This window comes from Aythya marila (assembly GCF_965140915.1).
Source record: "Aythya marila genome assembly, chromosome: 13".
NCBI lineage: Eukaryota > Metazoa > Chordata > Aves > Anseriformes > Anatidae > Aythya > Aythya marila.
This window is the reverse complement of record NC_139054.1, coordinates 15,050,520-15,077,568: the sequence shown is the minus strand read 5'-3', so window position 1 is coordinate 15,077,568 and position 27,049 is coordinate 15,050,520. Positions and strand designations below refer to the sequence as shown.

Sequence of the window (27,049 nt, the reverse complement as noted above, 5' to 3'; positions counted from 1 at the left end):
GGGTGGGGAGGACCAGCTTGCTCAGCCCACCTGCTCCTCACCAGCCTGGTCCAGCAGGGTGAGAGGGCTGGGGGCCCATGGGGCATTTTAAAGGCATGGTCCCAATTAGGGTTTAAAGGGGCAGGAGCTCCCCAGGGCTGGCTGCTGGCTGGGGGGTCACGCTGGGGGGGAGGGAGCATCGTGCCCATCACGTTTCCCCTGCCGGGATGTGGGATGGGGGACACCGAGCCTGGGGGGTGGTGGCACTGAGCCTGGGGGTGGTGGCACCAAGTTCAGGGGTGGTGGCACACACGGACACGGTGACCCCAATCCCAGCAGGACAACGCAGGCTGGTGGCACCTGTGCTGTGCCTGTTGTCACCGTGCCGGTGGCGGGACGGAGAGATCTTGGGTTTGGGGGGGGGACACCACATGGGGACCACCAGCGGTGGCACAGGGACACTGGGGACAGCTGGGAGGGTGGCAGAGGGGTCTGTGCTGTGGGGACTCCCACGTCCTGGTGGCGTGGGGACAGCGCAGAGCTCCCGGCACCGCAGTTTTGGGCAGGAGGCGATGAGTCAGGGCTGCCGGGGGGACGCGGGGGGACGTCCTGAGGGACAGGGTGGGGACCAGACGGCGGCCTCGCGTCACCCGCTCCCCTCCCGGGCGTGGTGACGGCTGGCCCACGAGTGGGCCCCTCGCCGGCTCCGAGCCGAGCCGTGCCAGCCCACGCCGCGCCGAGCCGAACCGTGCCAAAAAGCCTGCGCCCCTCGCGGCGCGCCAAGCCAAGCCGCGCCGGGCCGACCCCCGAGCTGTGCCAAACTGTGCCGAGCCGTGCCAGCGCTCCTTGCGCCACCGGGCAGGGCTGAGCTGGACCGAGCCGTGCTGTGCTGTGCCGAGCCGAGCCAAGCGGCTGCGGGCGGCTCCGAGCCGTGCCGAGCCGAGCCGGGCGGGGCTGCGCTGCGCTGCGCTCCGCCCCGGCCGGGCGGGCGGGCGGGCGGTGGGAAGGGGGGTCCGGGGGGAGGTTGGGGGGGTGTCATTTCCTCCGCCGTGCCGAGCCGTGCCGAGCCGTGCCGGGATGGGGCGGTAGCGGCCATGGAGCGGGCCGAGGGCCGGCCCGGGGCCGTGCAGTTGGTGCATGTGCAGCTGCAGGGCGGCGCGCCCTGGGGCTTCACGCTGCGGGGGGGGCTGGAGCACGGCGAGCCCCTCATCGTCTCCAAGGTAAGGGGCGAGCGAGGAGGGGGCGGTGTGTTTATGGGGGGGGGGGTCCGCGTCGTGTCCCTTCTGCCCCCCTCCTTTCCCTGGGGCTCCCCCCGGGGCAAGGAAGGGGCCGGGGGCGGCGGCGGGGGGGTCCCGGGGCGGAGCGCCGGGAGCGGGAGGAAATTCCTCCGGCACATCCGTTGGGCTGGCGGGGGGGCGGCCACCCCCGGCCCCCCCCTCCCCCGGCCCGGCCCCAGGAATGGCGATGCCGGGAGGGGGGCGACCCCAGTGTCCCCGCGGTGCCGCCCCCATCTGGTCCTCGGGATGGGAACTGGGGGGGCCCCGACCCGCTGCGGGACCTCCCCCTCCCCATCCCCGATGCGTCCCGGGGTGGGGGGAACACGGGGCTTGTCCCCCCCCTTTCCCCGCGTCCCTCTCGCATCAGGGCGCGGGGCGCTGCGATGTCCCCCCCGCCACCAGCATCTCCCCGGTGGGAGCCGTGGGGCGAGCCCCCAGTGTCCCCCCCCAAAAACTTTGTCGCGTGTCCCCCCCCCCCGCACCGAGCGCGCGCCCGGGGCTCTCCCCGCCCTGCTCCGGGACGCGGGCAGCGTGGTCTGGCCGGGGGAGCTGGAAAAGTGGCTCCGGTCCCTGCCCTGCGCCCCGGGGGTGTCACCGCGGGGCTGCGAGCTGCCACCGCGCCCGGCTCGGCCCCGAGCTTGGGGAGCCGGGGGGGGCCCTGGGGATGCGTCCTGCCGCTGCTGGGAATAAAGAGAGGGGAGGGGGGTCCTTGCGGTGCCGGCCCCCGCCGCCGCCGCCTCGTGTGCTGTGCAGACAAAGGGGGCTTGTTCCAGCGCTCTGTGCATTCACCGAGGGTCCCCCGGGGCGCCCGCGGCCGGCCGAGGTGCGTGCGTGCTGGCGGCGCAGGGGGGCCCCCGGCCCCATGCCGGAAAAAGGATGGGGAGGGGGGGTCCCGCTGCGAGCCTCCGCCTGGGGTCCCATCCTGCCGTGGGCTTGGCGGAGGGTCCCGGACCCTCTGCGGGCAGGTATGGCTGCGGTGCCACCATTAGGGCCCAGAGTGAACGCCGGGGTTCGGCCAACAGCCGGCACCCCCACCCCACAGCCCGGTGGCTGCGTGGCCCGTGGGGCCCCGAGCCCTGCCCTCGGGGGTGTCGGGGAGCGGCGGGGGCCCCCCCGGCTGTGGGGCTGGCTGCCGCCCAGGCGGGTGCTGCGGGCAGAGCTCGTTCCTCCGCCGGGCAGGGCGGGGAGCCCACGGGCAGGGTGGGCGCCTCTCGGCGGCGTGTCACCCCGCGGGTGGCTTTGGGGTCCGCGCTGAAAGCTCCCGGAGCTGGGGGGGGGCAAAGCCCTGCGCCGGGTGTTTTGCCCCCAGACCCCGGGGTGGGAGCTGGGGCAGCATCCTTACGGGGCTGGCAGGGAAGCCCCCATGGGTGCCGGGCACAAAGAGCCCTTGTGCTGCCCGCGCCCGCGGGGGAATCTGCTGGGACGGGACATTTTTCTTCCCCCCCCCCCCTCCTCTCCCCTCCTCTCCCCGTGCCCTTTCTTTGCTCAGAAACTCATGTGACTGGGGCGGACACCGCAGATCCCTCGCGTCCGCAGCGGGGTGCCCGGGGTGAAGGCACCCCGGTGCCCCGTTGGGGTATGGAGAAGGGTTGGGGGGGGGTTGGGGGACACTTTTGGGGTGCTGCCCCCCTGACGCCCGTCTCGCTGCCAGGTGGAGGACGGCGGGAAGGCCGCCCTGTCCCGGAGGCTGCAGCCGGGCGACGAGCTGGTGAACATCAGCGGGACCCCCCTGTACGGGTCCCGCCAGGAAGCCCTCATCCTCATCAAGGGCTCCTACCGCACCCTCAAGATGATCGTCCGCAGGTTGGCACCGCCGGGGGGGGCTGGGGGGGAGACGGGTGTGTAGGGGGGGGGGTCGGAAACTGCCCCCCGCAGCCCCAGGGATGGCTGACGGGTAGTGTGGGGACGCCCCCCGGCATCCCTCCTGGTCCCCGCGGTGGGGTGGGGAGGTCCCCATCCCGGTGCCGCCGGCTCGCCACCCCCCTCCCTGGGCGGTATTGCCGAGCTCTGCCTTCCTGCCCGCCTGGGGAAGGAAGGGGAGGCAGCGCCGGCCCCCCCTGAGCCCCCCCCTTGCAGCCACTCCGGCGGCTGCCTCGCGGCCGGGCTCCAGCTCCCGCCGCGCCCGGGGGCAAGGGGGGGGTCCCGGGCCGTGCCGCTGCCCGGGCGCAGCCTCATCCATGGTGAGTTTGGGGGTGCTGGCGGGGAAAGGACCCTCGTGCCCCCCTCCCCAGCGCCTCGGCTCTCACGCCAAGCCCCGGGGAGCAGCGGGGAGTGGGCGCGCTCTGCCTGCCCCGGGGATGCTGGGGGCAGCGGGTGGCATTTTGGGGGCACCCGGGGGTGGCATCGCCCCATGGCTCCGCGCGGTGTCACTGTGAGGGGCTGGGGGCACGGGGAGGGCGGCACAGAGGTGTCCCCAGGGTCCCTTCGAAGGGTCCAATGGCTGAAGCTCCTGGGGGGCTGAACTTGAGCTGGGCCCCGGGGGAGCAGGCGGTGGCCGTGCCCGGGGACGGGGACCCCATATGCTGCGCCCGGGACCCCCTGCAGCCCCCCCCCCGACCCCTCCCGACTTCATTGCTGTCCCCCTCGGGCGGGCTCTGGCCTGGGGTGGGGGGGCCAGGAAGCCCCGTAGGAAGTGACTTCAGCCCCGGTTCCTCGGCCCAGCTTCCTCCCCATTCTTGTCCTCTCCCGCTGTTGCTCTTGGCAAGGAGGAGCGTGCCCGTTCTCCGGCCCCATTCCTGGCACGTGGCCAAGCTCGCCGAAATCCGCCCCGACGCTCCGGCCATGCACTGCCCCCCCGACACCTTCAGCCTCTCCTGGCCCTCGGGCTGTGATGTCAGGTGAGAAAATCGGGGCTGGGGGGTGGTGGTGGTGGTGGTGGTTGGGGGTTAGGGGGTGTGGGGGGGGTCCCCTGTCCGCCCCGAGCCGCCCACGGGTTCGCCGCTGCCCTGCTCGCTGCCGGCAGGAAGGGGTGGTGGCTCCGCTGGAGCCAGCCAGGAGGTGACGAGTCCCGGTGCCACGCATTCCCCGCGTCCCTATGTCCCCCGGGCAGCCCTTCAGCTGCCCTGAACCCGAGGGGGGGGGGGGGGTGTCGGGGGGTGCTCGCTCCCCCTCGGGGACACTGATGGCACCGTGGCGCTGCCAGCAGCGAGCTGTCCCTGCAGTGGAACCCGCTGTCCCGGCACTGCAGCACGGACCGCAGCAGCTCCATCGGGAGCATGGAAAGCCTGGATCAGCCTGGGCAGGCGTACTACGAAGGCACCCCCTCGCCCGTCGAGCACCACAGCAAGCGGGACTCGGCCTACAGCTCCTTCTCCGCCAGCTCCAACACCTCCGACTGCGCCCTCTCCCTCCGCCCCGAGGAAAACGCCGGCCCCGAGGGGCCCTGCAAGCCCCCCGAGGGGCGCTACCTGCAGACGGGTGCCGAGGGGACGGAGCCTCGCCACCCCGCGCGCCACCCCGTGCCCCCCCAGCCCCCCGTGCGCAGGGACAGCCTGCGGGCATCCCCGGCCGGCAGTGGGGCGGATCGGCGCCGCGCATCGGTGCCCACCTCCTCCTTGCACGCCCAGGGGAGGTGGATCTCCGACACCTTCCTGTGCCAGCAGGACAAGGACGCTGAGGCGACCAGCGGGAGGATGCCGGCGGCGTGCCCCCCCAAGGAGCACCTCTCTGCCGACCAGTATTACATGCTGAGCTCCCACCCCGACCGCTGCCTGGGGGACGGCGGGGACCGGCCCTACCCGGAAAACGCGATGCAGCGGGGAGCGGACGCGGGGATGGAGGTGGCGGGTGACACCGCGCTGCTGTCCCCCCTCCAAGGCCACCGGCACAGCGCGCCCGAGCAGCTCCTGGCCTCCCAGCTCCGGGCTCTCCAAGTGAGCGCCGGCAGCGGGCGAGCGTCCCCGGCGTCCCCCGCGCCCGAGGGGCACCGCTGGACCACGTCCCCGCTGCACGCCGAGCACCGCGGGCAGGGCAGGCTGAGCCCGGCGCCCAGCACGGAGGGGCTGGCGGAGGAGAGCCGGGCGGGGGGCCGGCGCGCCGGGGGCCCCCCGAATCGCTCGTCTCACTTTCGGCGCCGCAGCGAGCGCTTCGCCACCAACCTGCGCAACGAGATCCAGCGGCGCAAGGCGCAGCTGCAGAAGAGCCGGGGGCCCGGCGCCCAAGCCCGGGGCGAGGAGCCGGTGGAGGAGGCGGAGGAGCCGGCCGAGGGCTCGCCGAGCCCCGCGCCCAGCGAGGACGGCAGGAGCTGCTCGGGGGAGTCGCTGCCGGTCCCCGAAGCCGAGCGGGTGGCGCCGAGCCGAGGCCGCTGGCGCTGGTCCCCGGAACGCAAGCTGCAGCCGCAGCGCTCGCCCAGTCCCCGCGAGCACAAGGGCGGCGAGGAAGCCGTCCTCCTGCCCTTCGCCGACCGGCGCCGATTCTTCGAGGAAAGCAGCCGCCCTGCGCCCACCCGGCACGGCAAGCCCCAAAAACCGCCCGAGCCCGACGCTTTCCAAGCTGCCGAGCACCGCGACGCTCGCCGCGTCTCGGGACCCTACGGCGAGTGCTGCCGGGAGCAGCCGCCCTACTACAAGGTGCTACCGAGGCACGGCGAGCTGGAATACCTGCGGGGCTGCACCTACCCCTACGGCGGCCCCGGCTTGCACGAACCTTGCCACTACTGCGCTGGAGAAATGTGCCCGGCGCTGCTGCCCCGCGGCCATGCCTACCGCTGCCACCCCTGGGCGCGCTGCCCCGACTGCTGCTGCCCGGCCCCGCGGCCCCCGCGGGAGGAGAGTGACGGCTGGGCGCCCCGAAAAGCCTTCGTGCCGGTGAGCGAGCCGCGCTTTTGGGATTTCGGGGGAGCGCTCGGGGGTCACGGCTCACTCACACCCCAGGCCAAGGGGCCTGGATCCTGCCTTCACGCTGCCTCTGCATCCCCACGCAGGAATTCGCTCCGGAGGAGTGGGAGCCGCCGGCGATCAGCAGGAAGGCCAGCCAGCCCATGGGGTGAGCCCGCATTGGGGCCGGGGGGTGCACGCTGCCCACGGGGACCCCTGCCCCGTAGCAGCAGGAGGGAGGGAGGGCGGGCTGCTGTGGTTCTGGGGACGTGCCAAGCGTCCCCATCTGCCGCCCTGCAAAGCGGGCTGGGTGCTGAGGGGTGGGCACGATCGGGGGGTGACTTCCCGGGGGGGGCCGGGTGCCCCCTTTTCTCCCCAGCGAGCTCTCCCACTACAAGCCGGGCTTCCCGAGGCTCGGCCCCTTCCGTCCGTGCTTCGAGAGCGCCGAGCCCGAGTGGCCGCCCTGCTACCGCACCGCGTCCACGCACGACCTCTCGTGGGACGCCGAGCGGCCGCCTCGCTCCCCCGAGCTCCCCCCGGAGCCCCTGCACCGCCCGCTGCGGGGCCGAGCCTTCTCCGAGAGCCACCTCAACCTGGAGCCCGCCAGCCCCCGGGGCCGCAGGGACCTCCTGCGGGCCAAAGCGGAGCCGCCGGGTTTGCCCAAAAAAAAGGGGCCCCCGCCTCCCCGCCCGCCCCCCCCCAACTGGGAGCAGTACCGCTTGCGCCGGGCGTCGCAGCACCCCAAGGAGGGCTCAGGACCCGGCGCGGCCACGGCGCCGTCCCGCAGCATCGCTGAAGCCGTGCGGCAGCGCTCCCGCAGCCTCGCCGCCGAGCCCCCCGGCCGCCCCCGCGGGACCCCGGAGCCAGAGGCCGAGCTTTGCAGGTTGGTGACCTCGGGTGGCTTGGGTGGCTTTGGTCTCGTCTCCTTTGGGGGCTGGCACCTCCGTCGCCTGGCTGGGGTGGGACGCGGCGGGTCTCTGGGAGGAAAGGGGGTCCCCGAGCTCTCTCCGTCCCCTCCCTGCGTGTCCCGTGGAGGTGATGCCCCCCACCCAATGCTGTGGGCGTTCACAGGAGCAGGGAAGAGCACCCGATGGCGAAGGACCCCTGGGAGCAGGAGGAGCCCCCCCAAAGGCTCGCCCGCAGCCGGGAGCGGGGCTGGTCCAGCGAGTGCCCCCTGCGCGTCCCCAGCCCCGCGGCCACCCAGGGGGGGCCCTGTCCCCGCAGCCCCGAGGGGCCGAGCACCCGGGGGGGCCGCCCCCAGCCCCGCCGCATGAATTCGGAGGAGCTGCTGTGGGACGTGGTGGGCAGGGACCGCTCCTTGGCCGGCATCTTGGTGGCCCCCCCGGTCACCACCGCCACCGTCATGGGCGAGCTGCTGGCGGCGGGGGACCGGCAGGCGTGGAGGGAGCGGGTCCAGCAGGATTGGCACCCGGAGCCGCAGGACAGGTAGGGCTGGCACCGTGGCACCGTGTGTCCCCCCCCCTGGGGAGGGTCATCGCGTGGGGACCGCGGTGTCCCCAGCACTTTGCTCCCCGCAGGCAGGGCTTCGAGCCCATCTCGCCGCCCCCCGGGGCCACCGGCAGCCCCCCCTCCTACGCGGCGTATTACGGCAAAGCCGAGCTGCTCGGCAAGAGGAAGGAGCTGCCGGAGGTGGCGGAGGGGAGCTCGGAGGAGGAGGAGGAGGAGGAGGAGGAGGTGGATCGCGAGCTGGTGGAGAAGAAGGTAACGGGGATGGGGGTGCCAAGCGGAGAGCGCGGGCTGTCTGCGCGGGGACGGCGGCTGCGCTGCTCATCCGTGCCAGGGTGGTGGCTGCGACTGCTCAGCGCGGTGCCAGCACCCCGGGTCCCCCCCAAAAGCATCTCCCCCGTCCCTCCCGCAGCTGCAGCTGGTGGAGAGCCTGAGCCGCAAGCTGGCGGTGCTGCGGGAGGCACAGCGGGGGCTGCAGGAGGACATCAGCGCCAACGGGGCGCTGGGCGAGGAGGTGGCCGCCCAGCTGCAGGCCCTCTGCACGCCGGGCGAGTTCGACAAGTACCGGCTCTTCGTGGGCGACCTGGACAAGGTGGTCAACCTGCTGCTGTCCCTCTCCGGCCGCCTGGCTCGGGTGGAGAACGCGCTGAGCGGGCTGGGGCCCCACGCCGCCGCCGAGGACGAGGTGGGCAGCCGGGGGGGGGGGGGGGGGGAGAAAAAATTTTGGGGAGGGGGCGGACGGGCGCACGGCGGGGCTCGGCGAACCCCCTGTCTGCTCGCAGCTGGCCCTGCGGGAGAAGCAGCGGCTGCTGGCGGCGCAGCTGGAGGACGCCAAGGAGCTGCGGGAGCACGTGGGGCGGCGCGAGGAGGCGGTGGGCGCCATGGTGGCGCGCTACCTGCCCCCCGAGCAGCTGCAGGACTACCGGCACTTCGTCAAGATGAAGTCGGCGCTCACGGCCGAGCAGCGCGAGCTGGAGGAGAAGATCAAGCTGGGCCAGGAGCAGCTGCGCTGCCTGCGCGAGAGCCTCGGCCAGGCACCCACGGGGCACTAGCCCGGCCCTCCCAGGCTGCCTTTTGTTTTTTTTTTTTTCTTTTTCTTTTTTCTTTTTTTTTTATAATTTATTTTGCAGGTCTATCGAAGCAGGGGGGTGCCCGCGGGTGTCGCCCCTCTCTGCCCGTGCCACCACGTGCCTTAGAACCCAATGGATGCCGCGGTGCCTAAAGGGTTAAACCCTCCGCACGCCCCCCCCCCCCTCCCCAACGCCCCATCCGTCTGTCCGTGTCCGTGTCCGTCTGTCCAGAGGCAGAGGAATGTGCAGGCCCCCAGCCTCCTCTTCCTCCCCATTGTGTCGGGAACAATGGCCCCGCTCCCTCCGTCCTTGACCCCGCTCCCCGCCGCCGCGTCCCCGTGGCCCGTGGGGACACCGGGGGTGGCACCGGGGGCACCCAGCCCTCGGCTCCCCGCGCTGGGGAGGGGGGGACAAAACCACCCCAAGGCCAAACCGGGGCGCCTGTCCCCAAATCCGTCAGTGCTGCAGTGTCCCCAAAGTAGCACTTAGCCCCCCCCGCCCCGCCGCCGTCCGTCCCTCTGTCCCTGCCGGCCGGACAGACGGCTGCCTCCACGCTGATTTTGCACAGGGGTCTGGCAGCAGCAGGTGCCTTTTTTGTGTGGTTTTTGTGTTTTTTTTTCGGGGGGTGGGGGGACGATGACAAGGACAATTTGGGGACCCGAGCGCGGGGCCACCGCTAGGACCAAAGAGTGGGTGCCCTCCGGGGAAGGGGGGGGCACCGGGGGGGACACACACACGGTGACCTCGTGCCTTTCACACACTAAAGGAGCAGCAGCAGCTGCACAACTGGCCCGGCCGTGTCCGCCTGCTTTGTCACTTGCTGTCCCCAAATGTCCCCACGGCGGGGGGGTGGGGGGGTCCCGGTGCCACCAGCACAGCCACAGGGGGCTGGGACCTGCGCTGCGAGGGCAGGGCCGGCCGCTGGGTGGCACCCGCGGGTGGGGGCGTGGGGGGGGGGTGGGACACGGGGAGGGGGTGTGCACGCGTGGGGGTGCGCGGGGGAGCCCCCGGCGCGGGTCCGTGCACACGCGTGGGAGCGCGGAGACGCGTGGATGCGCACGGGGGGACCCGCGTGGGTGCGCGCACACGCGTGGCGGCGAGCATTCCCACGGGGAGGGGGCACACGCGTGTCACGGGGACCCGGGAGGCGTGGGGCGGGGGGGGGGGTCTGCTGCCTGTCCGTCTGTCTGCCCGTCTGTCCGTCCGTCCCCACCGCGGGGACCTCGCCACCCGCGGCTCCCCACGCCAAGCCCCTTTCCTTGCGCACCCCCCCCCAGCCACCACCACCACCACCACCGCGCCGCGCGCGCGTCCGTGGGCACAGCCCCGCGCGTGCACGCGCCCGCGCCCCCGGCGCCGCCGCGCGCGCTCGCCCCGTGCCCGTGCACGCCCGTGCACGCGTGGGCGGATGCAAAAAAAAATAAATAAAAAAAAAAAAAAAGGGGCTGGGTGGGGAGGGAGGGGAAAGAGGGGAGGGGGGGCGGTGCGTGCGCTCACCTGTGCCGGGGGAGCGCCCGGCGTGCCCGCGCACGCGTGGGTTGCGCGCCCGCGGACACGCGCGGGGGCTCCCGCGCGCACGTGGGCGGCGCGCACACGCATGTGCACGGCGGCGGCGCGTGTGCTCGCCTCCCCCCCCCCCTCCCTCTCCGCCGCCCCCCCCCCCCCCAACATCACCACCACCTCCACCACCACCACCCGGCCCCGTGCACGCGTGCTCGGGGCCGTGCGTGGGCCGCCCGTGCCGCAGCAGCAGCAGCAGCAGCCGGAGCAGGCTGGGGCTTGCGGCGCAGGGGCAGGGCCGGGGCTGCTTTGCAGAGGCCGGGGGGGGGGGGCGGGAGGGGGTGGGGGGGGGCGCACGGGGCTGGGGGGGGGGCGCGCAGCGACCTTGCACCGGCAGCGGCGGCGGCGGCGCGGGGCTGCAAAGGTGCGTGCCCAGGGGTATTTTTAATTATTTTTGGTTTTTTTTTTTTTTTTTGGGGGGGTGCGGGGGGGTGGGATGCGCGGCCACACGCTCGGGGAAGGGGGGGGTGGTGGCGTGGGGGGGTTGTGCATGGGGTGTGTATGGGGGGGGAGACGGCAATGCGGTGCCGCCGGGTTGCTCGCCCCCAGCCCCCCCCCCCCCCCCCAATAAAAAAATGAGCAACCCACGCTTGTTGCTGCATGGGGAGGAGGCAGCGCCGGTGCTGGGGGTTGGGGAAAGGTGGGGGGGCTCCCAAATGGGTGCCCCCCTCCCCTCCCAGGCCCTGCTGCGCTCCCCTCGGCCCGCAGCGCTGCCAGGTAGGCGCCCCCCCACCCCCTGCATGCGGGGCCCCCCACCCTATCCCACCCCACAGCGCCCTGGGGATGCTCCCATCCCTTCCCAGAGCCCCCCCCCTGGTCCCCAGCAGCACCCTGGGGCAGGGCACCCATGGGTGGGGGCAGCGCGGGCAGGGGGTGGCCGTGGCCCATGGTAAGCGGGGGGGGGGCGGTGGGGGAGCCAGGTAGGGCGAGAAAGAGTTGGGACAGCAAGAAAAATAAAAGGCAAAGCTCACGGCGTGTGCGCGGCGGGGTGGGGGGGGGGGGAGGCTCCGCGCCCCCAATTTCTGGGTTCTCCTTGTCCCGGCAGGGCTGAAACCCCCCCGGGGCGAGAGAAGATGGCCGAGAAGGTGGTGGCCGGGGACCTGTTCCTGCGGCAGGCGCGGGAATCGGTGTCGTCCCTGGACTCGGACAAGCTGTCCCCCGTGTCCCCCGAGGCGGGCGGCGAGGAGTCGTCGGACAGCGAGGGCGAGCAGGAGGGCAGCACCCACAAACTGATCCGCAAGGTGTCCACCTCCGGGCAGATGCGCAGCAAGGTGAGGGGCGCGGGGACCCCCCCCCCAGCCGCTGCCCCTTCCTCGCCACAACCCCCCAGGCTTCGTGGTTTTGCTTTTTTTTATATATATATTTTTGTATTTTTTTTTTATTCCTTCCCCTCCCAGCCGTTTGCTCGGGGTTGGCGGCGCGTGCGTGTGGGTAGGGCCCTACAAAAATACGGGGCGCTGCCGTGGGCGCGGGGACATTTGGGATGCCCAAACCCGTGGGTTCAGGCTTTGGGGGGGGGGGCTCGGAGCCCTCGGTGCCATTCGGGGACCGCCGGCCCCTCGCTGTGCCGTGCCTGGGGGTGCCGGGGGGGGGCTCGCCCCAAAGCCAGAGGGGCCGGGCAATGTCCCCGCGTCCCCCAGGCCGGGTGTCAGCGCCTGTCCTCTCGGCCACATCCTGCCCGGCGCGGCGATGAGCTGTGCAGGAGGCGATGCTGGGGGCAGACAGCGGGCGGGATGCACGTGTGCCGGCCGAGGCGGCCTCTGTGCACCCGTATGGGGGGGGGGCAGCACCCCGCAGACACGGGGCTGGTGCTTAATTAAGCAGGAGGTTAATGAAGGAGGGGGAGCCCAGTGGTAGTGTTCCCGAGAGATGCCCGGCTCGGTCACGAAGAGGGGGGACCTATTTTTGGGGCGTCCTCAGCTCTACTCCTGGCCGCTGCTGGTAATTTGGGGTCTGCAGCCACCTGCTGAGTTTTGGGGCCCCCACCCCACTGTCTGGGGGGGCGAGCGTGTCCCCCTCCCCAACCCCCCCCCATATCACGGCGCGGGGACAGGGCAGGGCGCGCACCCCGTCCCCACCTCCGCTGCGTCCTCCTCTCTCAGCGTGCGCCCCAAAAGCCATCCTGCCCCCCACCCCCGAGCGCCCCCGTCCCTCTCCATCCGTCACCCCCCCCCCGTACCCCCACACCTCCCGCTCACCGTTCTGCAGGCTGTAATTGCCGGGGCGCCCCGCGGGGCGCTTTGTGCCAGCCCCGGTGCGGAGGCGGCGAGGCCATTGTGCTCGGTGACAATGACAGCTGCCAGGCGCAGGTGCCCCTGCCGGGCTGAATGGCCCCAGGACGGGTGGGGGGCCTCGCTGCCGCCCCCTCTTCCTCCTCTTCCTCCTCTTCCTCCTCCTCCTCGCTGTGGCCGGGGACTGCTGGTTCCAAGCGCCGGAGCTGAAAGGGGGCTGCGGGCAGCGGTGGGGACCATGGGGTGGGAGCGTCCCTGTGGGGTGAGCACCCCCGTGGTTTTGGGGGTTGCGTTCCCGCAGCCCCAAATTCCTGCTGCTGGGGTGCGCCGCAGGTGCTCGGTGGGGCTGGGGGGGTCCCCATGTGTGCAGCATCCCCCCGTGGGGCACCCCGACAGCGAGTGGTCCCGTTCCTGGCTGGAGGCGTCCTGCAGGACCCGAGTGTGCCCAGCAGGGCCCCAGCCGTGCCCGTGGGGGTCGGGTGCTGGAGTCGGGCGATGGGGAGGGTGGGATCCCGGCCGCTGGAAGAGGGCGGTGAGGAAGGACCTGTGGGGCCAGCCCAGCCTGCGTGCTCTGAGGTCCCCTGTACGTTTTGGGGTCCACTGCATGCACTGGGGACCCCTTGTGTGCTCTTAGGTACCCTGTGCGCTTTGGGGTCCCCTGTATGGTTTGGGGATCCCCTGCAGGCCTTGGGGTCTCCTGCAGGCCTTGGGGTCCTCCTTCATGCTCTGAGGTCCCCTGTGTGCTTTGGGGTCCCCGCTGCGTGCTCAGCTGTCCCCGGCACACTTTAGGGTCCCCCGCTGAGCTTCAGGGTCCTCTCCCAGGCTGCGAGGTCTCCTTCATCACTCAGGGTCCCCCTGTGCGCTTCGGGATCCCCATGCACGCTTTGGGGTCCCCCTGCGTGCCCCGAGATCCCTGCATACCCTGAGGCCCCTGCGTGCTTTGGGGCCCCCCCGGGGGTCTCCCAAGCCCACGTGCCCACCGGCCAGCCGGCACGGCCGTCACCCCAGAGCCCCGCGCGGTGCCACCAAAGCCCCAAAGCGGGGCCGTGGCGAGGGGACCGGGCCCTGCCTGGTGGCACGGGCGGGGAGGGCGCAGCGCCTGGGCGGCGGAGATAGCCCCGGTGGCACCGGCCGGATGTTTGTGAGGTTTCTCAGCCGCGCTGCCCTCGCCTCGCTCACACTTTCCGTTGTGCACGCGCTGCGGCCCCGACCCCCCGGCAATCCTGCAGCCCCTCCACCCCCACCTCGTGTTCCTGCGCGCCGGCGTTGGGGCCGCAACCTTGCAAAGGTCCCCGCCGCACGGGGTTTGGGGAGGGGGCCGAGCTCCTGCCCTTGCAGCAGGACCCGTCCTGGGGGGCACGCGGCTGCAGCCGAGCCCGGAAGAGCCCCGGCACGCTGCAGAGCCCGATAACGGCTTGCAGCCGACCGCAGCCCGCGGCTCGCACCCTGACCCTGCTGCCTCTGGGGGGAACGAGGCCGGTGCCTGCCCCATGGGCCGGAGCGGGGACGATGCCCGCGAGATGCAGGTTGGTGGGTCCCAGCCCCCCCTCTCCGCCTCCTCCTCCTCCTCCTCCTCTTGGCGCTTCTTGCTCCGAGCGGGGAGGTTTTTTTGGGGGGAGAAAGCGCTTGCTTGCTTGCGTCCTGCACAACCCTTGCGTCGCCAGAATTTTTGGTGCCCAGGGAGGGGGCCGGGGGGCCTCCAGGCTGCGGCGTTGGCACCTGCCTGTTCGGATCGTGCCGCCCGCCTGGCCCCCAGCCAGGCAGAGCCGGGCTGCGGCGCTGGCTGCCGACCCCGCTGCGCCAGCACCGAGCCGCTGGCACCCACCCGGTGTCCCCTGGCTCCTTGGCACCGGGAGCTCCTGCTCCTCACCATCGGGAGCCCCCCCAGCTCCCCCAGCTCATCCTCATGCCCCCCCGTCCCCCCGTCCCCGTGGGCATCACCACGGTGGCCACCCTGCAGCCCTAAGGGGGGCGCTGGGTGCTGATGTCCCTGCGGTCCCTGCAGAAGAGCGTGAAGGAGGGGCTGCTGCTGAAACAGACGAGCTCCTTCCAGAGGTGGAAGAGGAGGTACTTCAAGCTGCGGGGCAGGACGCTTTATTACGCCAAGGATGCTAAGGTAGGCGGTGGGGGGGCCTCCCGAGCCCCCCGCCGAGCTCCCCCCGGGGGGGGCTGGAGCCTGCAAGCTCAGCAGCGAGCGGCGCTTTGCCCCTGCAGTCCCTGATTTTCGACGAGGTGGACCTGTCCGACGCCAGCGTGGCCGAGAGCAGCACCAAGAACATCAACAACAGCTTCACGGTGAGGGCCGGGGGCTCTCCGCGGGGCCCCCCTCCCCGCGCTGCTGGTGCTGGAGGTGGCACCGATGTGCTGTGTGTCGGGGGGGGGGTTCCTAGGGGCTGGCTCGCCGTGGGGTGGCCCTACAAGGGGTGGTGGGGTGTGTGGGGTCCGTGGCTCGCTGCAGGTGATCACGCCTTTCCGGAAGCTCATCCTGTGCGCCGAGAACCGCAAGGAGATGGAGGACTGGATCGGTGCCCTCAAATCCGTCCAGAAGTGGGAGATCCACGAGGTGGGACAGCCGTGGGCACGTGGGGTGGAGAGCCCCGAGGCTGGGGTCCCTCGGGGGCAGGCCGGGGGCTCAAAGGGGGGGGTCCTGAGGGTGCTGACGGAGCCGGCTGTGCCCCGCAGGCCACGCAGTTCAACATGGAGCACTTCTCGGGCATGCACAACTGGTACGCCTGCTCCCACGCCAGGCCCACCTTCTGCAACGTCTGCCGTGAAGCCCTCTCGGGGGTCACCTCCCACGGCCTCTCCTGCGAAGGTCAGCACCCGGGGGGGGGGTTGATGTGGGGCGATGCCCGCGGCCGTGGGGCTGGGGACCGTCCTCACTCTTCCTCCTCTTCCTCCCAAGTGTGCAAGTTCAAGGCCCACAAGCGCTGCGCCGTCCGGGCCACCAACAACTGCAAGTGGACCACGCTGGCCTCCATCGGCACGGAAATCATCGAGGACGAGGACGGGGTGAGCCCGCGGGGGGGCCCTGGTGGCACGGCCACCTCCCCCGGGTGGTGAGGGTGCCGGGAGGTGACGCCGGCTGTCCCGAGGTGGGGGGACATCCCTGCGCCGTGGTGGCACGCGGGTGACACCCGCACCCTCTCCGCAGGTGGCCATGCCCCACCAGTGGCTGGAGGGCAACCTGCCGGTCAGCGCGCGCTGCGCCGTCTGCGACCGCGCCTGCGGCAGCGTCCGGAGGCTGCAGGACTGGCGGTGCCTCTGGTGCAAAGCCATCGTAAGGATCCGTGTCCCTCCCCCCCCAAAAAACATTCCCCTGGGGCTCAGCTGAGGCTGGCGGCGTTGGCGTCGTGTTCCCCAGCGCGAGCGTCCCCGTGCCCCCCAGGTCCACAGCGCCTGCAAGGAGCTCTTCGGCAAGAGGTGCCCCCTGGGCCAGTACAAGGTGTCCATCATCCCGCCGACCGCCCTGAACAGCATCGATTCGGATGGTGAGCGGGGCAGGGGACGGGGCTGTGGTGGCACTGTGCCCATCGCCTCCCGGCGCGCTGAGGGGGCATCAGTAGGTTCCAGAGTGAACGTCACCCGCAGACGTTCCCTCCCCGCTCCCCGCACCCTTCTCCGGAGGGGCCCAGCTGGCCTCCGCCGAGCGAAATCTGTTCCTCTCCTCCGGATATTTCTTCTCTTGTTCTTTAATGATTTCCACCGCTCCGCTCAGCCGGTGGCTCATCTGCTGCTCGTTACTCATCGGGATGCTGTCAGGGCAACCATCACGCGGCTTCTCCTCCCTCTCCAGAGCCGTGCCCGTTCCCTCCATCCAGCCCAGGGACCGGGGTGGCCGAGGTGTCCCTGAGCCGGCTGCGGGCCAGCTCTTATCGATCCTCCCGCCTCGGGCACATTTCATTCCCTGTCTCATTCCTCTAAAAGCACGCCGCCGCCTGCCAAGCCTCCCCGGGCGGCTGCGTCATCTGCACCCACCCGCCCGCCAGGTTGGCAGAGCTGGGCGAGATCCTGCAGCCTCCGGGGGCGGCGGGTCCCTGGGGGGCTCCGGGTGCCACCGGGGCGGAATGGGGATCCCCCCGTGGTCCCCCAAAAGCAGCCCCCCGCGTGCCACCCCTGCTGCCCCCCGCGGAGGGGCGGGCTGGGCACAGGAGCCGGCTCCGTGGCTCACTGGGTGCCCGCGGGGGCAGCGATGGGGAGGGAACCAGGCTCGGCTCTGCCCTTTGTGCTGGCCTGGCACAGCCTTGCCTGTCCCTGTCCCTGTCCCTGTCACATCCTCTTCCCCTTCAGTGTCTCCATTCCCATCCACAACCTCATTCCTTCCCGTTCCCCATCTCCATCCCCGTTTCTATCTCCATCCCTTCCCCACCCGTCTCCCATCCCGTTCCTTTTCCCATCTCCATCCCCTCTCCATCCCCATCCCATCCCATTTTCCTCCCACCTCCATGCCCTTCCCCATCTCCACCCCCTCCCCTTCCACTTCTCCTTCCTTACCCCTCCCACATCCTCGCCCCCATCCCCATCTCTTCCCCTCCGTCCCCTGCCACCCCCGGCCACCCTCCAGGCCAGGCACGGGGTCGGGGGCTCCAGAAGTGCCTCCTTCCTTGGGGACAGGGACAGGGCTCACTCCCGCGGGCTCCCTGCAGGTTTCTGGAAGGCCACCTGCCCCTCCACCTGCTCCAGCCCTCTCCTGGCCTTCGTCAACTCCAAGAGCGGCGACAACCAAGGCGTCAAGTTCCTCCGCAAGTTCAAGCAGTTCCTCAACCCGGCCCAGGTCTTCGACCTCATGAACGGGGGCCCGCACCTGGGGTGAGCGCCGGCGCGGGGGGTGGCACCGCGGGGAGCCCGGCGGGACCCCCCCCCCCCAGCGCCCTCCCTCCTCCTCCTCCTGCCCTCCTGCTCCCCGCAGGCTGCGCCTCTTCCAGAAGTTCTCCACCTTCCGCATCCTGGTGTGCGGCGGCGACGGCAGCGTGGGCTGGGTGCTCTCCGAAATCGACGCCCTGGGGCTGCACAAGCAAGTGAGCCCCCCCCCACCCTCCCACCCTCCCACCACCACCGCTCCCGTCCTCATTTCCCCCAGGGGGACCGCCACCCGCAGCACCCAAGGGTGCTCGGGGTGGGCGCAGGGGCTGAGCCCCCCGTCCCCGTCCCCGTCGCCGTCCCGCAGTGCCAGCTGGGCGTCCTGCCCCTGGGCACCGGCAACGACCTGGCGCGGGTGCTGGGCTGGGGCAGCCTCTGCGACGATGACACCCAGCTGCTGCAGATCCTGGAGAAGCTGGAGAGGGCCACCACCAAGATGCTGGACCGGTGAGGGACGGGGTGCGGGGTGGGGGAGGTCTCGGCTCGCCCCCCCGGGATGGGGTTTCGCCCCGGGGTGACGCAGGCATCCGCGGTCTCTCTGCTCGGCAGGTGGAGCGTGATGACCTACGAGGCCCCCAAGCAGTCCCCAGCGGCCCTGAAGGAGGAGGAGGACGGGGACTCCAACATCCAGGTGGGCACCTTTGGGGACGGGGGGCTCTTGGGGGGATGTGGGGAATGAGGCAGCGGCACGAGGTGAGCGTGGCGGGGCTCAGCCTGGCAACGTGTCCTCGTCCCTGTGCCAAAAGGGGGGGGCACGGTGGTCAGACGAGGCCGTGTCCTGGCTCGGGGACACCCCCCCAGGTGTCCCAGCCCGCGCTGTCCCCTGCCAGGCCCAGATCTCCCACTACGCTGACTCCGTCGCCTTCCACCTGGCTAAAATCCTGGAGTCGGACAAGCACTCGGTGGTGATCTCCTCGGCCAAGTAAGGGGGAGCTGGGGGTGACGGGGGTGACGGGGCCGGGGGAGCCGAGCCCCCCAGCGCTGCTGAGCACCCCCTGAGGACCAGGCCGTGCCCTGGCCGGTCCCATTCCCCCTCCCAAATGCTGCTTCCCTGGGCAGGTTCCTCTGCGGCACCGTCAATGATTTCGTGGCCGAGGTCGGCCGGGCGTACAAGAGAGCGACCGAGAACAAGCAGGAGGCCGAGCTGATGGCGAGGAAGGTGAGGGAGGGGGGAATTTGGGGAATTTGGGGTGCGTGTCCGGGGGTACAGCCCCGGGAGGGCTGGGGACCTGGCGGAGACGTGCGTGCCACGGGGGTGCACGGACACTTGGGGTGCCCGAGCTCTCGGGGTGCCCAGGCACTTGGGGTGCCCCAACCAGCGTACGGTGCCCCGGGGGCATTTGGGGTGCCCGAGCATTTGGGGTGAGCCTGTGGGCGCCCCGCAGTGCGCCATGCTGAACGAGAAGCTGGACTCGCTGGTGCGGGAGCTGAGCGAGGAGGCTCAGGCCGCCGTGGTCCCCGAGGGGATGCCGCAGGCCGGCCCGGCCGACGCCAAGGAGCTGAAGAAAAGCGGCTTCAACCCCAGCCCCGTGCCCCGCATCTTCAAATCCAAGGAGCAGCTGATGCTGCGGGCCAACAGCCTGAAGAAGGCCCTGCGGCAGATCATCGAGCAGGCGGAGAAAGGTGAGGGGGCGGCGCGGGGTCCGTGCCTCAGTTTCCCCGACCGAATCCTCAGCCTGGCAGCAGCGCTGCGGGGTCCCGGAGGAGCATTGCTCCTTCTCTGGGGCATTTTTCTGGTGCCAGGGAAGGTCCCAAACGCAGTGGGATGGGGGAGCAGCTTTTGGGATGTGGGGTCGGTGCCCTGGGCTCGCTGCCAGGCTCCGTGTTTGCACCCAGCTGTGGACGAGCAGAACAAGCAGACCCAAGCCTACCGTGCCAGCGCAGTCCCCAGCAAGAAGGACAGCTCGGAGGAGCTCAACAAGGAGGAGAGGCTCTGTAAGGCGCCGCTGTGGCACACAACACGCCTTTTTTTTTTGGGGGGGGGCAACGGGGAGAGCCGTGGGATGGGCTCATTCAGCAGCAACCCCCCCACGGCCAGGCTCCCGGCGGGAGACGGTGACCTCCGCCACCTCGTCCATCCTCCTGGAGCGGCCGGACACCTTCGGCAGCCTGCAGTTCCCCGAGGAGCCCAGCGTGCTGTGAGTCTGGGGGGGGTCCCGCCGGCCCCCTCCCCGCCAACTCCCCACGGGTTTTGTGCCCCGGGTCCCGGTGCCAGCCCCGCTGTGCCTGCTGCTTTCAGCCACTTCTCGGAGAAATGCGTCATGAACAACTACTTCGGCATCGGGCTGGATGCCAAGATCTCCCTGGAGTTCAACAACAAGCGGGACGAGCACCCCAAGAAGTGCAGGTTGGCTGCGACCCCCCCACACCCCCCGGGGAAAAAACCACCGGGAGGGACCACTGGGATACTGGGATGCTGGAGGGCACCACTGGGATGCCAGAGGGGGAGCACCAGGATGCTGGAAGGGGCCACGGGGATGCCAGGAGGGGCTGGTGGTGGGTCAAGGGGGGGGGCTGTTGGCAGCGGGGGGAGCCTGGCGGCCCCGCTCAGCCCCCCCCCTGCGCCCCGCAGCAGCCGCACCAAGAACATGATGTGGTACGGGGTGCTGGGCACCAAGGAGCTGCTGCAGCGCACCTACAAGAACCTGGAGCAGCGGGTGCAGCTGGAGGTAGGGGGGCCAGGGGTGGCGCGGGGATGTGGGGAGGGCACGGGGGGTGTCGTGGTGCCCCCCCCCCATAGGCTCAGCCCTCTCTTGGCAGTGCGACGGGGTGCCCATCTCGCTGCCCAGCCTGCAGGGCATCGCCGTGCTCAACATCCCCAGCTACGCCGGGGGCATCAATTTTTGGGGAGGCACCAAGGAGGACAACGTGAGTGCGAGAGAGGGGGGGTGCGCCGTGCCTTTCTGTCAGCCCTGGGGGGGGGAAGGCTGAGCCCAACCTGGTTGCGCCGCCCCCCCCGCAGAACTTTGGAGCCCCCTCGTTCGATGACAAGAAGCTGGAGGTGGTGGCCGTTTTTGGCAGCATCCAGATGGCCGTGTCGCGGGTCATCAACCTGCAGCACCACCGCATCGCCCAGGTAGGGCCGGGGGGGGGGCTGTTGGAGGGGTGGTGGTGGTTTTTTGGGGGCGCCGAGCCCGGCGCTGCCGCCGTGCCAGCCCCACACCGTGCGCCCCCGCAGTGCCGCGTGGTGAAGATCACCATCCGCGGGGACGAGGGCGTCCCCGTGCAGGTGGATGGAGAAGCCTGGATCCAGCCCCCCGGCGTCATCAAAATCCAGCACAAGAACCGAGCCCAGATGCTGACCAGGGACCGGGTGAGCCTCACGTGCTGGGACACTGATGGGGGGGGCTCCGGGGCTCCGTGGGGATGGTGGCAACCTCCTGGCCCCCACTTTTAGGCGTTTGAAAGCACCCTCAAGTCCTGGGAGGACAAGCAGAAGGGGGAGAGCTACCGCGCGGCGGCGCGGCCGCGGCTCAGCTCGCAGCAGTCCATGGAGTACCTGACGGAGGAGGAGAGCAGCCTCCTGCAGCAGCTCTCGCGGGCGGCGGAGAGCCTCATCGCCAGGTCAGCCTGGGGGCCGAGGGGGTGGTGGTGGTGGTGGTGGTTTTTGGGGGGGGGGCAGCCCTGCTCCATCCCGACCCCTCCCCGCAGGATCCACGAGGCGGCCAAGGCGCACAAGGCGGTGGAGCAGGAGCTGGCCCACGCCGTCAACACCAGCGCCCTGGCGCTGAGCGAGGCGCTCTCCAACAAGGCTGCCGGCGCTGCCGAGGTGAGCAGGAGGGGGCTGGGGGGGTGTTGCGCCCCCCAACTCGGTGCCCACCACCCCTGTAACCTTCCCCCCCCCACGCTGCCCCTCTCTCCGCCCCAGTTTCTCAGCAGGAACGCGGCGGTGGAGGTGGTGCTGAGCATCAAGGCGCTCTACGCCGAGACCAGGGCGTGCCTGGAAGGGAAGGCGGTGAGTGAGGGGCCGGGGACCCCCCCGAGCCCCCCGGCTGGTGGCAGCGGGGCTGGGGACGGTCCCTGTCCCCCGCAGCTGGACTCGCCCCACGAGGAGGAGGCGCTGCAGGGCCCCCTGAGCGCGCTGGGCCAGGAGCTGCAGCGGCTGCTGGACGTGCACTGGCTGGTGCCCATCGCCCACCCTGCGGAGGAGGTTTGAGAAATTGGGGCTGGGGGGGGGCGGTGGGCGATAACAGGGGGGCTGCAGGAGCGCGCTCAGCCCCAGCTCTTGCAGGAGAGCGGCGGCAGCGCCAACAAGGGCAGCTTCAAGCTTCGCCTCAACATCCCCAAGCCCAGGAGGGACAAGGCGCAGAAGCAGAAGGCCAACAGCGCGCTGCCGGGTGAGGAGGGGCCGTGGCTACCTGCTGACCCCCCCCCAGCAGCCCCACAAGGGGTTGGGGCGCATCCCTTTTGTATTTCCATCACCAACGCACCCTTTGGGGGTGATTTTTCTCCTGGTAGCCCTGCAGAGCCACCCCGCTCTGTGGCGAGGCTCAGCCCCTGGGGGGTTTTGGCGAAGGGGAGGCGTTTGGGTGCGCCAAACCCCCTCCAACCTGGGGAACGGGGGGGGGGGTGCTGCCTGCCCCCTGTTCTACCTCTCTGCGTTTCCTCCCCGCCAGCGGACAAGTGGGGCGCCGAGGAGGTGGCTGCGTGGCTGGAAGCGCTGGGTTTGGGGGAGTACAGAGACATTTTCATCCGGCACGACATCCAGGGCTCCGAGCTGATCCTGCTGGAGAGGAGAGACCTGAAGGTACCGCTCCTCTCCCCCCACCCAGCTCCAGGGAGCATCCCTCGAGCCCCTCAGCTCCCTTTTTTTTTATCCCCCCCACCCCCAGGACCTGGGCATCACCAAAGTCGGCCACATGAAGAGGATCCTGCAGGCCATCAAGGAGCTCAGCAACCCGCCCTAGGCTGGCGGCAGCACCGGGGGGGCCGCCTGGGACCCCGCTGCCTCCTGTGTGTGTGTGTGTGGAGCCCCCCCGCTTGCCTTGCTTTGTCTGTTCGTCCCCCAGCGCCCCTGGAGCCGCTGCTTCTCGCCGAGCCCTCGGGGCTGGAGGCACCGGAGCGGAGCTTTGGTCCCTGCCAGCAACCGGGGTGGCGGGGTCACTACAGGAGCCAGGGAGCTGGGCTGCAGTGTGGGGCCAAAGCAAAGATTTCCACCCCCCCCGAGAAAAAAAATTCCCTTTCCCCCAGTGGGTATTTAAGCTGTGTAAATATTTGGAGAAGAGATATTTATTGCTGCTGCTGGTGTGGTGTCATTGCTTCAGGGAAGGAGGGGGGGGGAGCGGGACCCTTCCAGCAGCCCCCGCCGCGCCCCCAGGAGCCACACACACCGTTTTATAAGAAATACACAATATTTTATTGACATTTCTACATCGCTTCTTTTTTCCCCCCCTCCCCCTTCAAGTAAAAACAACCCCGTTATCTTATTTTTTTTTTTTTCCTATGTACACCGTGCTCCCAGAGCAGGACACCCAACTATTTACAGGCTATGTACAGAGGGCAGGGTTAGCTCTTCAGCTTCTCCTCCAACTTCAGCATGTCCAGGGGGGGCATTTTGGCCACCTCAAAGAAGAGCCTGGAAGGAAAAGCAGGGCCTTAGAGCTCGGCAGAGCCCCCCCCCCCAGCTCAAAGGGGGGTGGGGGGAGGCTCACCTGTGCGAATATTTGGTGCGCACGGCCCTCAGCTTGTCGCAGGGCTGGTAGGTGAGCAGGAAGTTCAGCCTCTTCACCAGGGGGTGCAGGTCCTGCGCGCGGTACCCGCTGTAGTACTCCAACGTGGGGGTCTGCCAAAATGACACGGGGTGAGCTGGGGGAGGGGGAGGGCTCCTCGAAGGGCAGCATCCCCCCCCCTCCTCACCCTCCCCGGGGCTCACCCAGCCACCCAGGTTCTTCATGGTGAGGGCCAGCAGCAGGCAGCTGGCGGCCAGCTTGGAGGGGCGCTCCCGGGCGTAGTCGTACTCCTGCAGGGTCATCTCGCAGAGGAAGCGCGCCAGCGTCAGCGTCTCCATGTTGACACGGGCACACTGCGGCCAGAAATATCAGATTTTTTTCGTGTGGCACCACCCCAGACCCCCCTCCCTTCCCCATTTTATTTTTTTGGGGCACAGGACACCAACCCCATACTCCCAGAACCCTACTGTGGGATTTTGCCACCCCCCTCCACCTCCAAGTGCTGCTGGTGGCCCCCCGGGGGGGGGTGGCAGGAGGGGAGAGGCGCCCCCACCTTGGCGAAGCGCCGCAGGAAGCGGTAGGGGATGGGGATGTTGATGTCGAAGTTGAGGGTGCGGAGGATGCTCTTCTCCATGGCAACCAGCTCCTCCCGCTTGTAGGCATCGTCGCAGATGTAAAGGAAGTCGTCCACGCACGGCGGGCACTGCTCCTGGAAGAGGGGGGAACTGCTCAGCGCCCCCACCCTGACCCCACAGGGGTCCCCCACAGGGTTTGCAGGCCCTCCAGGGGCACTTTTCCTGCTGGGACCACCCCAACGTCCACCTGGGATGAACCCCGGTGTCCCCGTTGCTTCTGCACAGCGGGGAAAAAAAAAGCAGATCTGCAGCCCCTGGGATAGGGAGGAGGAGCACCAGGGTGGACGCGCCACCTTCAATCAGTTCCTCGGGGTCCCAAAATTCTCCCAAACAACCCCCCCCCCCCACCTCAACACCGCACCCAGCCCGGGAGTCACCTCGAATTTGGAGGCGATGAGGACGGCGGTGGAGCCGATGAGCTGCAGCTTGTCCTTCATGCTCACCACCTCCACCAGGTAGTGGTCCACCAGCTTCACCGCCAGGTACAGCGTCTCGTGGTTCAGCTCGAAGTTCTCCTGCAAGGACACGGGGTTGGAGAGGTTGCAGGAGGGGTTAGGAACAAGCCAAGTCCTCTCCTCCCCCAAATCCCGAAGCACCCTGGGGTTGCTCGTGGGTCCCGTACACCCGGTGGGGTGGGAGCTGCCCCGCAGAGCCCCGAGCCCCCTCCCCGCGCCCACCTTACCTGCACCTCCACCATCCAGTCCACCAGGATGGCGCGCATGTCCCTGCTGATGTCCACCTGCTTCTCCATGTAGTCAGGGAGCAGGAACTTCTCCTGCCAAAGCAGCAGGCGTCAGCGACTCACCGACACCCCCAACACCCCAAAAAGAAAAAAAAAAGCCCCCCCGAGCACCCCACACGGGCCTCACCCACCTCCCTCTCCCGCATGTAGTCAAAGATGTCCTTGGCGTATTGGGCGTTGGCGTAGGGGTCGCCCAGCTGCTCCTTGTCGATGTCCTCCAACACGGGGGCCTGTGGGGTGGAGGAGGCTGCGGTGAGGGGGAGGCTGGGGGGGGGCTGGCAGAGCTCTGCGGGGTGGCAGCCCCTCCCCACCTGCCCCACAGCCCCCACTGGAGGTGTTTGGAGGAGGAGGGATGGGGTTTAACCCCCCCCAGCAGCTCGGTACCTGCACAGGCTCCTCAGGCATGGGATCTTTCTCAGACTCCTCAGATTCTTCTGTCGGGGGCGTTTTTCTCAGGGACCTGGAGGGGACAAGGACATAAGTAGGGGGCACATCTGGCTGAGAAACCCCATCCAGCCACTGCCTGCCCCCGTCACCCCAAGAAATCCCCCCCCACGGCCGCAGCGGCCTCCCACCCCAGCCCCATCTCACCTGGGTACTCACTTTTTCAGGTTGGCTTCGTTGTTCTTGGCAGCGGGGGCCCTGGGCGCCTTGCGGGAGGCGGATTTCACCCCATCCTTCTTCCCCGCCACCACCTGGTTCTTGTGAGCCTGCTTTTGGGGTGGGAGAGCGAGGAAGGCAGGGGGAAGAAAAAAAACGGGGAAGTGAGCCTCGGGGTGCTCTCAGGAGGGCAGAATAACCCCACAAAGCAGCACTCACGTTGGTGAGGTCCCCGAACGCCGAGCGCTTCTTGGGCCCCCCCTGGGGCGAGGACGGGGACCGCTTGGCCTGGCAGCTCTCCTCCTGCAACACAGTAGGGTGAGGGGACGCAGGGGGCACCCCATTGTGAGGGGTCTCCCCCCCCGTTCTCCCAGCCCGGCCTCACCTTCTCGGGGGCAACATTCTCGGTGATGGGGGCCCCTTTGCCTGCTCGGGGCTGCTTCGTGCTCAGCGTCTTGGTGTTGCGTGCCACCGGCATCCTCTTTCTCGGCCTCTGCAAGCAAAACAGGGGGCACATATATGTTAGGAAACCCAAATCCCAATGCACCCCCCTGCTGAGGGTGAACCCATAGACCCCAAGAATGTGGGGAGGCCCAAATCCCAATGTATCCCCCCCCTCTGGGAAGGGGACATGGGGCTCAGTGATCCCATAGCCCCTATGTACGGGGAGGACATGTGTATGGGGGGGTTGAAAATCCCAATGCACACCCCCAGCAAAGAGGATGCAGGGCTCAATGGCCCCATAGACCCCAAGTATTGGAAGGAGGGCACACGTCTAGGGGGATCCCAAATCCCAACGCACCCCCCAGGGAAGGAGACAAAGGGCTCGGTGACCCCACAGTCCCATGTATGGGGGGGTATATGTATGGACGTGCCCCAGAGCCCAACACACCCCCTCAGGGAAGAGGATGCAGGGCTCAGTGACCCCACAGACCCAATTATGGGGCGGGGGGGGGGGGGGGGCACGTGTATGGGGTGAGCCAAAATCTCAACACATACACCCAGGGAAGAGGATGCAGGGCTCAATGACCCCATAGACACCATGTATGGTGAGGGTACACGTGTGGGGGGACCCCAAATCCCAACACCCCCCCTAGGGAAGGGGACACAGGGCTCGGTGACCCCACATCCCCTATATATGGGGAGGGGCAGGCACATGTACGGACGTGCCCCAAACCCCAACACCCCCCCAGGGAAAGGGATGCATGGCTCAGCGACCCCACACACAGGGGGAACGCACATTTGGGGGGACCCCAAACCCCCCCCAGGGAAGGGAACCAAGGCCCCAGCCACCCCATAACCCCCCCCCAACACCCCCTCAACCCACACGGGAAGGGACCGCATGGCCCAGAGACCCCCTGGCACGGGTAGGGGGGACCCCAGAGGGGATCCCCGTGATGAAATAGGGGTTCCCTTGGGTCTGGGGGGCCCCATATGGCCCTATAGGGCCCCGTCCCCCCCTCACCTGCGCAGCCGCCGCCGCCGCCGCCGGCCCCGGCTCTTTTGAAAGTAGCAGCGCGGCGGCGGCGGCCGGCACTGGCCGAGCCTCTCGACCAATCAGCGGGCGGCGTGCGCGGGGCGGCGGCCAATGGGAGCGCCGGCCGGGATGCGGTTGCTAGGGGGAGGGGGCAGAAGTTTAAAATTCGGCCGCGCCGCCCAATGGCGGGCCGCGGGGGGCGGTGTCATGGCGGCCGGGGGGCGGTGTCATGGCGGCCGGGGGGCGGTGTCATGGCGGCCTGGGGGGGCGGTGTCATGGCGTCCGCGAGGTGTTATGGCGGCGCCGCCCTCTGTGCTCTTTTGGGGTCGTTACGGCGTGTTTTTGTCGGCTGAACAGCAGCCGGCTTTCTCGCTGTCGCCCCCTGAGCCCTGCCGCAGGCTACGGGAGCACAGCTTCCCTGCTGAGCCTCCCGATCCCAGTTTATCATGCGGAAATCCCAGATCCCAGTTTATTGTGGGGAAATCCCAGATCCCAGTTTGTCCTTCGGAAACCCCAAATTCCCAGTTTATCCTGTGGAAATCCTGGATACCAGTTTATCCTTTGGAAATCCCAGATCCCAATTTATCACTTGGAAATCCCAGATCCCAGTTTATCCTTCAGAAACCCCAGAAACGAGTTTATCATGTGGAAATCCCAGATCCCAGTTT

General features: G+C 69.6%; 3 protein-coding genes across 11 annotated transcripts; 2 read left to right on the top strand and 1 right to left on the bottom strand.

The window, feature by feature from the left end:
- The first annotated feature begins 1,031 nt into the window (after nucleotides 1-1,031).
- SHROOM4 (shroom family member 4) lies at nucleotides 1,032-9,398 on the top strand. 5 transcript variants are annotated; one of them, XM_082770472.1, is made up of 10 exons: nucleotides 1,032-1,199; nucleotides 2,908-3,059; nucleotides 3,965-4,093; nucleotides 4,399-6,061; nucleotides 6,178-6,239; nucleotides 6,450-6,953; nucleotides 7,142-7,516; nucleotides 7,609-7,792; nucleotides 7,950-8,222; nucleotides 8,320-9,398. In XM_082770472.1, the coding sequence occupies exons 1-10, from the start codon at nucleotides 1,074-1,076 to the stop codon at nucleotides 8,587-8,589; spliced, it is 3,738 nt and encodes a 1,245-aa protein (XP_082626598.1). In that variant the 5' UTR covers nucleotides 1,032-1,073; the 3' UTR covers nucleotides 8,590-9,398. The 5 variants fall into 5 exon arrangements, with proteins under 5 accessions (XP_082626598.1, XP_082626599.1, XP_082626597.1 ...); XM_082770473.1 differs by having other exon boundaries at nucleotides 3,962-4,093; nucleotides 4,444-6,061; XM_082770471.1 differs by having other exon boundaries at nucleotides 3,962-4,093; nucleotides 4,402-6,061.
- A 1,084-nt stretch (nucleotides 9,399-10,482) lies between these two features.
- Nucleotides 10,483-22,531, top strand: LOC309883077 (diacylglycerol kinase delta-like). 3 transcript variants are annotated; one of them, XM_082770782.1, is made up of 29 exons: nucleotides 10,483-10,531; nucleotides 11,213-11,438; nucleotides 14,404-14,514; nucleotides 14,613-14,693; nucleotides 14,857-14,961; nucleotides 15,081-15,213; nucleotides 15,304-15,410; nucleotides 15,553-15,678; nucleotides 15,787-15,889; nucleotides 17,045-17,207; nucleotides 17,308-17,416; nucleotides 17,566-17,705; nucleotides 17,808-17,889; nucleotides 18,089-18,180; nucleotides 18,318-18,417; nucleotides 18,644-18,881; nucleotides 19,095-19,193; nucleotides 19,297-19,396; nucleotides 19,498-19,605; nucleotides 19,831-19,927; nucleotides 20,019-20,126; nucleotides 20,221-20,334; nucleotides 20,437-20,571; nucleotides 20,656-20,822; nucleotides 20,910-21,027; nucleotides 21,127-21,408; nucleotides 21,490-21,595; nucleotides 21,875-22,005; nucleotides 22,091-22,531. In XM_082770782.1, the coding sequence occupies exons 2-29, from the start codon at nucleotides 11,241-11,243 to the stop codon at nucleotides 22,163-22,165; spliced, it is 3,528 nt and encodes a 1,175-aa protein (XP_082626908.1). In that variant the 5' UTR covers nucleotides 10,483-10,531; nucleotides 11,213-11,240; the 3' UTR covers nucleotides 22,166-22,531. The 3 variants fall into 3 exon arrangements, with proteins under 3 accessions (XP_082626908.1, XP_082626907.1, XP_082626906.1); XM_082770781.1 differs by having other exon boundaries at nucleotides 20,656-21,027; nucleotides 21,127-21,213; nucleotides 21,292-21,408; XM_082770780.1 differs by lacking the exons at nucleotides 10,483-10,531; nucleotides 11,213-11,438 and adding an exon at nucleotides 13,736-13,924 and having other exon boundaries at nucleotides 20,656-21,027; nucleotides 21,127-21,213; nucleotides 21,292-21,408.
- A 108-nt stretch (nucleotides 22,532-22,639) lies between these two features.
- On the bottom strand, nucleotides 22,640-26,393 carry CCNB3 (cyclin B3). 3 transcript variants are annotated; one of them, XM_082771146.1, is made up of 12 exons: nucleotides 26,370-26,393; nucleotides 25,290-25,397; nucleotides 25,124-25,207; nucleotides 24,908-25,017; nucleotides 24,689-24,764; nucleotides 24,436-24,534; nucleotides 24,245-24,337; nucleotides 23,940-24,077; nucleotides 23,481-23,636; nucleotides 23,131-23,280; nucleotides 22,910-23,040; nucleotides 22,640-22,833 (listed from the first exon to the last, which is right to left on the bottom strand). In XM_082771146.1, the coding sequence occupies exons 2-12, from the start codon at nucleotides 25,380-25,382 to the stop codon at nucleotides 22,764-22,766; spliced, it is 1,200 nt and encodes a 399-aa protein (XP_082627272.1). In that variant the 5' UTR covers nucleotides 25,383-25,397; nucleotides 26,370-26,393; the 3' UTR covers nucleotides 22,640-22,763. The 3 variants fall into 3 exon arrangements, with proteins under 3 accessions (XP_082627272.1, XP_082627273.1, XP_082627274.1); XM_082771147.1 differs by having other exon boundaries at nucleotides 24,908-25,014; nucleotides 26,370-26,392; XM_082771148.1 differs by lacking the exon at nucleotides 26,370-26,393.
- Nucleotides 26,394-27,049: the final 656 nt, after the last annotated feature.